This window comes from Rattus norvegicus, chromosome 8 (genome assembly GCF_021556685.1).
Source record: "Rattus norvegicus strain SHRSP/BbbUtx chromosome 8, alternate assembly SHRSP_T2T, whole genome shotgun sequence".
NCBI lineage: Eukaryota > Metazoa > Chordata > Mammalia > Rodentia > Muridae > Rattus > Rattus norvegicus.
In genome coordinates this window covers 56,243,766-56,254,369 of record NC_141541.1, presented here as the reverse complement: position 1 = coordinate 56,254,369, position 10,604 = coordinate 56,243,766, and the positions used below count along the sequence as shown (strand labels likewise).

The window sequence follows — 10,604 nt, the reverse complement described above, 5'->3', positions numbered from 1 at the left end:
CCGGTGAGCCTGAAGATACCTTACACAATAGGCACAATCATTTTCTTCATTTGGCAGATGACATAGAAGCCACTGAGGTAGAACAGCTTGTCAAAGACACATGGGCAGTAAGGAATGCCACTGAGGCTTGACCTCTGTCTGCCTGACAGTGGACCCATCACACTAGGAATCCCTGTGAATTTCTAGCAACTGTGTGGTTTATGGAAATCGGTTTAGGGGGGACTGCTTAGTCTGTTCCTCACCTAGGAAGCAGGTAGAAACTAAAGACTGTATTAAGGGAAGGCCACAGGGTGACCACTGGGTTAGAAAACCTGGGGATCCAGTATCCAGGCAGGAAGCTATGAAATCTGTCTGTGTGATAATAACACTGTGTTCCTAAAGGTAGGTGTGTGTGTGTGTGTGTGTGTGTGTGTTTGTGTATGTGTGTGTATGTGTGTGTGTTTGTGTATGTGTGTGTGTATGTGTGTATGTGTATGTGTGTGTGTATGTGTGTATGTGTGTGTATATGTGTGTGTATGTGTGTATGTGTGTATGTGTGTGTGTGTGTGTGTGTGTGTTTGTGCACACACACGCATGCGCGCACATTGGGAGGGGGTGGCAACAACTTGCAGAAGCTGCTTCTACTACCCAGGAACTGAACTCAGATTCGAAGTCTTGTTGGCAAGTACCTTTATCCACTGAGCCAGCTCGCTAGTCCTTCACTAGCATTCAAATGGAAAATTTAGCAACCGGTAGGTTTCAAAACCAAGTGTAGAACAGACTCGGGACTCCCGCCACCCACAAACTTGATAACCATGGCAGCTTTGCTTTGGTTTTCTCCCCTGTACCTCTTTGAATTCAAAGAACAGAGGTGACCTGGGGGCTGGGGGTGGAGAAGAGTAGAGCGGAATAGTTGAGGCACTGGCCTTTAGAATAAATAGATGGTCAACTCCTGTTCGGCCATGTGAGCCGTTCCACATGTCTGAGCTGTTCCACGGTTCTGCCAGAGACAGGATCTAGGGCAAGATGGAGCAGTGCTGACTCATCCCAGTGTGAGCTTGTCTTGAGGGCCAGCTGCCTCAACCTGGCACCTGCAGCCTGCAGCAGCTCCCTGCTTGCTTCATGCAGCGGCGGTGGTGGCGGCGGCGGCTGCAGCAGAAGCAGTGGCAGCAGCATCTCCAGGCCCTTTAAGGGTCTGCCCCTTCTTAGTCCCTGCCACCTGGCCACCTGCAGCCCTGTGATACCGTCACTTCCTCCCAATCCAGCCAGCTTCCCACCAGAGCTGCCTTGAAATCTGGGAGCTATTTTGAAATTTCCCTTTTTGAAAAAAAAAAAAAGTCCGAACTGATTAGTTGATAATTACATGTTGGAACATCTGCTGTGATTTGTTTTATTCTTTCTATTTTGGAAGACTGGAATACACTGAAGGTTTGCCTTCTGGAGTTGCCGGCCCGGCTCTTGGAGCGTGAGCGGCCCTCCTGCTCCCAAGCACCTGGCTCGGCCCACAGCCCAGCTCCCAGGAAAAAAAGCACAACTCTGCTTCCTGAAAGAACAGGAGGCACTTCGGGGTCTCTCTACCCCACCACAGCGTGGGAAGGGTTGAGCCTCCGTTTGTCCCATGCATCCCAAGTTTGGAGGCTCCATGAGAGCGCAGACCCAGCGGGACTGGCAGGTGTGTCGAGGTCCCGTGTTGTAACCCCCTTCTCCAAGCAGCCATTAGCTGTGTGGTGGCCAGTTGCCTTCTGGGAGTTGCTTAGATGTTGCCTGTCTCCTTAGGGTAGAGGCATCCTGCACTGTCCAGTAGAGACTTGCTATTGCTGGGATGTTACTGGGGCCGGATTAGGTTTGTTCATGTCAGAATGCTGGCACCTCAATCCGCTCTACCTCTGCACTCCTTGTTGCTGCCATCCCTGAGTGACTGCTTGGAGCCCGGAGGTGTTGCTGACAGGGCTGAGGACTTGGATGCTTGTTGTCATCTTTCTACCCAATTACTGTGTCTGAGATGCTCAGGCAGTTCTAGGGGCTTGGTGTGAGGGAGGGAGGAGGACCAGCAAACCTAGTTGGATCTAGAATCCACCCTCGAGGGTTCCTGTGGCTGCTGAACTCCTGTCCTGACTCCTACTGCCAGCAAAATGACCTGGAAATTCCAAGACACATAGACAGCATGTCTCTCACTTTGGACATCAATGGCTCTGTAGCACTTTTATGCTTAAGTCCACAGTCTTCAACTTGGTATGTAGGGCTCTCCTAATATGAACCCAACTTCCCTGGCTAGCCCATCTCAGAGCCCAGGCTTGCCCATATTGCATGAGATGCAGTTCTCTGGGTCTTTCCTGTCTTTTCCCCCTTTCCTGGTCCATTTTCCCCCTTACAAATGCTGTGCCCAGGGTCAGGAAAATGGCTCAGCAGGAACAGTGCTTGCTGTCCATGCACAGGAGCCAGAGTTTAGCTCCCCAGCACCCATGTCAAAGTCCTGGTACGTGGGAGTCTGTAATCCCAGCATTGAAGGCAGACAGGTGGCCCCCAGAGGCTCCCTGGCTAGCCAAGTCTACTCAAAAGGGTGAGCTCAGGCTCAGCGAGAGATTCTATTTCAATGTTGCAGAAGATAGGACAACATGAGTCTCTGGGCTCCACATGAATCCTCGTCAGTGGATGCACACGTGCACAAAGGTGCCCCCCCCTTCATCTCCCTCCCTTTCCCTTCCTGCCTCCTCTTCCCTTTTTCTGGCCACATTTCTGTCTTCCTCTCTTTCCCCCTTCTTCAGAAAATTCTGTTTGTTCCAAGTCTCTGCTTAGGTGGGAATTTCTCCAGCAATCCTTCCCCAACCTTCCCAAATGTCTAAAAGTTAGATGTTCTCCCTGTATGCCTCCAGCATTCTGAATTCTTCCTGGTGGCTCCACTGACACGGCCTAGCCACTTACCCATCCTCCTGGCCGATCGGAAGCCCAGAGAAGGGCAGATAGCACTCTTCGATTATTATGCCATCCCCGGCAACTAGCACAGTTGCATGGACTACCTAACATATGGCGGTGCTCTATAAATGTTGGAGAAGTAAAGGACTGCATAAATGAATGGACAGATGGAGAATCGCTCAACTTATTAGGGAGATGGCATTTGCACAAATAATACAATATCCGGAAGTGTTACGGCGTGCGTACTGGACAGGAAAGGCTATATTGTGCTGCAGTGATAACCAGCCCTGGAATTCCAATCATCACTCCTTGCTCATGGCTCTCAGGGGGCTGCAGAAATAGTCTGCTCTAAATAACTACAGCCCAAGGAAGGCTCCCTCTCTGGGCTTCCACCACTGTTAGGGCAGGAGAATGAGGACACAATACACTTGGTGAAGTAGCATGCACAAATCATCTCTGCTCTAATTTTAATGTCCAAAGCATTATCATGTGACCCTAACAAACGTCCAAGGGGATGGGGTGGGGAAATACACTCTGGCTATTTCTCCAGGAGTGCTGGAGATGTATGCATGAACGCTGGTCAGAGAAAATCTGGGGAGAGAGCCTGCTTGCAAAGAGAGTATAAAGTAAGACTTTAAGAACATGGTGGCACCTCTTTGTAGCCAGACAGAACTCCCAGTGAAGGGATAAGGATATCTGACCCAAAATTTGTCCTGCCTACAAGAAGTGCAAGGACAAAGATGGATCAGAGACTGAGGGAATAAATGGCCAACCAACGGCTGACTCAACTTGAGACCCATTCCGTGGGCAAGAACCAATCTCCAACTCTATTAATGACACTGTGTTATGCTTGCAGACAGCAGCCTAGCATAACTGTCCTCTGAGAAGGCTCCACTCAGCAGCTGACTGACACAGATGCAGAAACCCACAGCCTAACATTAGATGATGCTCAGAGCTCGGAAAGTCCTGTGGAAGAGTTGGGGGAAGAACTGAGGTACCCAGAGGAGATAGAGATTCTAAAAGAAGACCAATGGACTCAGCTAACCCAGACACTTGGGGGCTCCCAGAGATTGAACCACCAACCAGAGAGCTTACAGAGGCTAGACCTAGCCCCCCAGATATAGCAGATATGCATCACGCAGGTCCCCCAACAACTGGAGTTGGGGCTATTGTCTGCCTATGGAGTCTGCTCCTCTAACTGGGCTGCCTTGTCTGGCCTCAGTGGGAGAGCATGTGCCTAGCCCTGTGTGACTTGATATGCCAAGGTGGGTTGGTACCCAGGGGGGCCTCCCCCTTACCAGAGGAGAAAATGAGGGGGTTGGAGAGAGGCTCTGTGAAGGGGTACTGAAAGGAGACATGTGGGCTTCATTTGGGATGCAAAGTGAATAAATAAATTAAAATAAATTTTAAAAAAAGAAAGAAAAGAACAAGGTAGCAGGGGTTAGAGAGACAGTGCAGTGCAGTCGTTAAGAGCACTGGCTACTCTACCAGAGGATCCAAGTTCAATTCCCAGTGCCCACATGGCAGCTCAGAACTGACTGTAGCCCCAGTCCCTGGGGATCCACAAAAAGCATGTGGTACACAGACATAATATATACAGGCAAAACATCAGACACATAAAATAATTTGAACAAAGTGACATTTGCTGTGGGCCCTGGAGGAGGATTAAGATTTAATCCACCGAGTTCAATGCTGAGCTACAAGCCCACATGCAAGGCAAGCATTCCAGGATCCCTATTCCCAACATCATTCAGATAAATAAGGCGAGGTCCCATTTCATAGGGGGCTTGTGCTCCAGTGGGAAAGACGCGTTCTGAATGTGTATAAATATTCATAAAATATGCATGACTATTGTGCCCAATAAAAAGCTGAGTAAAGTGAGAGAAATCAACTCTCATTTGGAAGCGACAGGCTGTGCTTCTTAGAGACGAGTGATGGGAGAAGTTTCAAGGGGGAGACTTACGGCTAGGATGGGGGTGAGAATCATGGCGGAAGAATCATGGTGGGGGAAAGCCATGAGAATGGTCATCACAGAACTAAGTAAAACAGAAGGTCCCTGCAGACTGGCCTCTGCCCTAGATCTCAGGACAAGTAGGACGATGGGATGTATTGGAGTTGCTCTGGTGCACCGTGTGTTCAGATGCTGGGCTCTGTGCCCCAAGATCAGGTTGAAGTCTGCATATGGGCGTTGTATTGACCAATGGGCTGTAAAGAATGCTCTCCAACAATCTCTGATTGGTGAATAAAAGGCTGAAGCCTGTGAGTGGGCAGAGAGGATAGGAGGGTAGAACTTGTGACCGAATGAGGGGTCTCAGGAGAGACCACTGGAGAGACAGGAGGAGAAGGACAAAGGAGAAGGAAAGGAGGAGGTCATCATGAGGTGTGATGGACCATGGGGAGGGACCATGAGGAGGGACCGTGAGCACATGGCCAAGAGAAACTCACCCTGAGGACACACAAGGAACAGAGCAAGACTCAGGTGACAAGTAAGGGGGCATTTATCTGGTTATTAATAGATTAATCAGGTTGGAATAGCTCAGAAGTTGCCCAGCATAGTGCTAGCAACTTGTTAATAAAATCTTGTGTCTCTGTGTCCTTTACTTGAGAGCTAAATGGGATAGACTGGGCCACTCCCTTCACAGCATAAAATTACTTCTATAGGGACAGAATGGGAAACTCCTAGAAACGGACAGTTCCAGCAATAAAGGTAAAGACAATGTCCTTGTCTTTTTTTCATTTCACCGGAGTCCACTGAGAGATTTTAGGGGGCTGGAGAGACGGCTCACTCAGTAAAGCGCTTGCTGTTGCAAGCACGAAGACCCGAGTTCAATCCCCAGCACCCAGAGAAAAGGCAGGCAACTGCTGCACACCTATAATTTCAGTACTGGGGATGTGGGTACCTGTCGAATCCATGTAGCTGAATCAGCAAGCTACAGGTAAAGCGAAAGATCCTGACTCATAAAAATAAGGTGGAAAAAACATTGAAGAAAGCACTAGATAACAACTTCTGGCTACCACTCATGCATACACACATACATAAAAAACTCAGCCCTGGAAGCCACCATTACAGGGCAGCTCTCTTTAGAGGGTTCCTGTGAGCTTTACAATTCACAAAGTACCTCACTCAGTATGAGCTTGGCTCTTCTTGCTTCACGTAACCATGGATTTGTAGGCTCAGTGGCTACTTCTTCACTTTTAGGGAGCAGACACTACAAGAGGAGCATGGAAGCCCTCGTCTCTGAAACAAAGTTCAATCCAAGATACTTCTGGCTCCGTCTGGAGACATCTTACAGCCCTGCTTGGATTCAAGGCCATCATGTGCAAGGGCCCAAGAATGGGTAGGTCTAGTCCTGTTCTCTGTTTTTCCTGGATTTGTCTGCTGTTTTTGTCAACCTTGTTTTAGCTCCCTATGACTTGGTCATTTTTTCAGACCAATCCAGTCTCAAGGTAATGTCAACACATTGTGGGGAGGCTGACACCTACGAGGAAGACGGTGATGATGATTACGAGCTGTGCCTTGTCAGGCTTTATTTTGTTGTGTTTTGTTTTAGTTCGAATTGCTGCTGCTGCTGACTTATTTCCTGCAGCCACTCTCAGGCCTCTCGCTCACTTCACACTTTGACTCATTTATTTTTCCTATTTCCCCAAAGACCTTTTGACACTTTGAAAAGTGTTTTACTTAGATACAATCCCGCTCTCTTACCTTGTGTTTCTTCCATTTCTCCCTTCTCGCTTTTTATTAATAAGTCATAAAGAAAGTGTTTCCAGGCAAACATCACTCACTGCGTAATAAAACCCAGGGCAGATGACAGAGCTATAGTGAGAAGTAGGGGCTGGGGAGGCAGCTGTTTCCTGGTCTCGGAGTGGCGGGGGAGCCTTTACCTGACAACATGCTTTGCACAGGTGTGCACGAAGCCTAATAAAAGCAAAAGGTGCTATGTCGTGTGGCTTTATGGGGCCACCAGGGCCTCCTTACCAGCAGCTAAGAGACAGCCATCTGGGAGGTACCAGGGATACACTTGCAATATCCTCGCATGGTCATGTGCCTAGAAACCACAGGCACCATGGATGACAGAATTGGGTGGTGGCCTTGTGAAGCCTCCTCTCTGGTTTCTACAGATAAGCATGCTGCCCTGAGGAAAAGGACTTGGCCCAGGAGCTGCAAGTAGGTCCTTGATCATAACCCAAGTGAGAACCTTCTCCACAGATTCCAATTGTTCTCCACGGCATGAAGTGATGGATCCCAGAACCCACTCTGGTTTGATTCCACTGTGATTGGCACCTTGGTCCTCAAGTGATGGTTTGGAGAATTTAGTTTAGAATGAGGCTCTTAGGTTACTGGGACACGGCCTTGCAGGGGACTTCAGACACTTATGTCTTTCTCTTTGCTGCTGGCTCAAGATGTAATCAATGGCTTGCTCCCACATGCATGATCCCACCATGGCCATCTACCTAGAGGTAGCGCAGCTGAGAAAGGGGGCAATGGGAGCGCCATGTTCTCGATCCCCCACCAAACTGAGCTAAGGAAGCCTTTCACAATTCAGACACAGCTTGTGTCAGGTGACTCATTGCCAAGAAACGCTCACTGACATGTCACTCTAAGTCATCTTCCGGCTGATCTTACTTTCCTGCAGTCGACACCCTGCTGACCCCAGCCCTCTACTCTCCTTGACTCCAGGTGCACATGACAAACTCTGAGACATTTCTCCCTCAGTGACTCAGGGACCCTTGGGCTCTCTACCTCTTTTACAGTTCATGTTGTTAGGACTTCCCCAGTGATGAAGCTTTGAAACCTCCAAGTTACTTTTCCTGTTCTCTTTCCCTTAGCAGCTACATTCTACAGTGAACCCTCTCTCAAGACTTTGCTCCTAGTTCTTGAAATGGTCTGGCCTTCCAGGCCCCACAAAAGACAATTTCCTACAACTCAAGCTGGATCATAGTCAAGTCTGGGCCTAAAAGCTAATGAACCCATGAGAAGAGGTGGGACCTGGAGGTGAGACAGGAAAGATTGAGGAGAAAAATGACCTTATGTCAAACCTCATTCTGAGACCTCAATAGAGCTCAGTGAATGAATGAATCAATAAATGAATGAGTGAATGAATGAGTGAGTGAATGAATGAATGAGCGAACAATGAGAGCATGAAAAAGCTCAGCAGTAACCGACACAGATTTGCCAATGCCTCTCAGCTCTGTGAGACTTTAGGGAAACATGGAGCCACTCTGAGATCAGGATTCTTGATAAAGCTTGATTTAGCTAGAAAGATTTGTCATGAGAATCCATGAGACAGGCTAGAAGGGGCTACTTAAAATACCAAGAGGTCATGGGTAGTGGAGCCCAGCTGTAACCCCATCACTCTGGAGGCTGAGGCAGGAATATTGAGGGTTCAAGGCCAGCCTGAGCCACATAGTGAGTTGAAGACCAGCCTGAGCTACATAGCAAGGTCCCATCTCAAGATGAGTGGATGGATAAATGAATGGATGAGTCAAATGAGAAGCAAAGCAAAACTGCTTTTATGTCATAATTCTAGCAAGATATGGGGGGCACTTAAATACCTGATATAATGCAAAGTGGGTGCTACGAAAACCACGTCTCTGGTCCCAAGGCTTCCTGCATACAGAATTAACAATGTGGGACCAAACTATCTGAAATACCTTCCAGTAGTCTCTGGGTGTCATGAGGCTCCACGGGGCCTCACGAAGACGTACTTTTGAGTTGTTGGGGCTTCCTGCTCTGATCCTGGTTCTGCTCCCATCGGCTAATAAAGAAGGCCCACTTTCCCCTTCTTCCCACCGTATATTACAGAGTTTTTATCCATTCATCATCAACCCAGGAGGTTCACTTTTCAACACATGCAATTATGAGCAAACGGGACCTTATTATGGAGGGAGAGACAGAGAGAGAGAGAGAGAGAGAGAGAGAGAGAGAGAGAGAGAGAGAGAGAGAGAGAGAGAGACAGAGAGAGAGAGACAGAGACAGAGAGAGAGACAGAGAGAGAGACAGAGAGAGAGAGAAACAGAGAGAGAGACAGAGAGAGAGACAGAGAGAGACAGAGACAGAGACAGAGACAGAGAGAGAGACTGACTTAATTATCTCACAAGGCTGACTCTGGTCCATACTCATCAAAGGGCCCAGGAACCTCAGATCAAAGTCCAGAGCTGGGTGCTGTGGGCGGCTCCTTGCTCGTTTCTAAAGTGGTGTGCTCCCAGAGACTAAAGCTCTCAGGCCACACTTTGGAAGAACTCTTGAAGGCTTCAGCCCTACTCCCTAGGATTCGTGCAGTCACCTCTTGGGGACAAAAAGAAAGTGCAAACAGAGAAGACCCTCAGGAGAGCTGGGTTTCCTCTCCTGCCTGTGAGAGGTTTGGGCTCGGGGATTTGAGATGGAAAAATGTGAAAACAACAGATGTTGCTCTGAGGAGTCCAAAATTGGGGCTGCGAGCCCCTGGCATTTGGGGCTGTAAACCCCTGTTAACCCCTACCCCCCCCCCCCAGCATTTGGATGAACAAAACAAGGCAAGCGCATAGCTGTAGGCAGCTCAAGCTGATGACCAGCTTGGAAGCCTGCGAGTTACTGCTGTTGTGACCAGCGTGTTATTCATGGTGACGGCAGCTGCTTCCTGCTCAACCTTCTGCGTCTTCCTGTTGCTCACTGAAGTTGTCAGCGGGCAAGTGCTTGCCATTGGCCTGTCACGGACTTCCCCAGATTCCCCTCCATGGCCCTGAACTATGGTTAATGTGAGAGCTTCCTACCCTCTAGTATATTCATCTTCTCATCGCTGCCACCGTATTTTACCGGAGAACCAACCCAAGGCAGGAAGGATTTTTGGCACATGGGAGACACTGTCCATCAGGGTAGGAAGAGAGGGGGCAGACATCCTACACTGCAGGAGACAGACATGTATTTGAAGAGTTACATATAAGAATAGAAAGTACTGTTTGCACTATTGCCCGGAAATATAACGTGAGTGGTCAGTACACGTTAAAACCCAAGAGCTTAGTCAATAAAGTGCTTGCTTGTCTTTCCTGAGGACCTGAGTCAGAGCCTCAGAGCCCATGTTTAAAAAAAAAAAAAAAGGTTGTAATCTCAGTACTGGGGAGGCAGAGATGTGTGCGTGTGTACACATGGGTGTGTCTGTGTGTATCTGTGTCTTTATGTCTGTCTGTCTGTCTGTCTCTCTCTATATATAACACATATACATATATATATATGTCTGTGTGCTTCTTTCTGTGTGCATTTGTATCTCTTTCTCTCTCTCTCTCTCTCTCTCTCTCTCTCTGTGTGCGTCTGTGTATGTCTCTGTGTGTATACATCAGAGAAAACCTCTCAGGTTCTTTCCTGTTACCATTTGTAACCTAGAGATCAAACTTAGGTCATCAGGCCTGTGTAAGTTCTTCTACCAACCGAGCCATCTCACCAGCTCTATAGCTATATTTTAGAAAGGTCAGATGGAATTGGTTAATTCATTTTAATACCAAACATTACTTAACTCGATAAATACAAACATTTACCATTGCAACTTGTGACACTGGACACGTTTCAGCTTCCCCAGAGTCACATGTGGGTGGCTGAAGTTGTATTACATGGCACAAATACAGCAAAGGCATGTTTGGAGTGGGAAGGTACACACGATATGCCCATGATGGATGGATGTACTGGGTTGACTGGATGACTGGGAGGGAAGAAGTGCTCCCCAATCAGAGGGGGAGAGCCT

General features: G+C 48.3%; 2 protein-coding genes across 3 annotated transcripts in view; one reads left to right on the top strand and one right to left on the bottom strand.

The window, feature by feature from the left end:
* Nxpe4 (neurexophilin and PC-esterase domain family member 4) overlaps positions 1-10,604 on the bottom strand; it is a 247,750-nt gene that overhangs the window by 196,169 nt on the left and 40,977 nt on the right. The window lies entirely within an intron of this gene.
* Positions 1-10,604, top strand: part of LOC148004112 (uncharacterized) — an 89,090-nt gene that overhangs the window by 49,270 nt on the left and 29,216 nt on the right. For both annotated transcript variants that reach the window (XR_015627634.1, XM_087564125.1), the window contains exon 3: positions 6,092-6,230. Coding sequence is in view for 1 of the 2 variants with exons in the window: in XM_087564125.1 (XP_087420251.1) it covers positions 6,092-6,230 (139 nt within the window). In the remaining variant the exon portion in view is untranslated. The remainder of the gene's footprint in view (positions 1-6,091; positions 6,231-10,604) is intronic.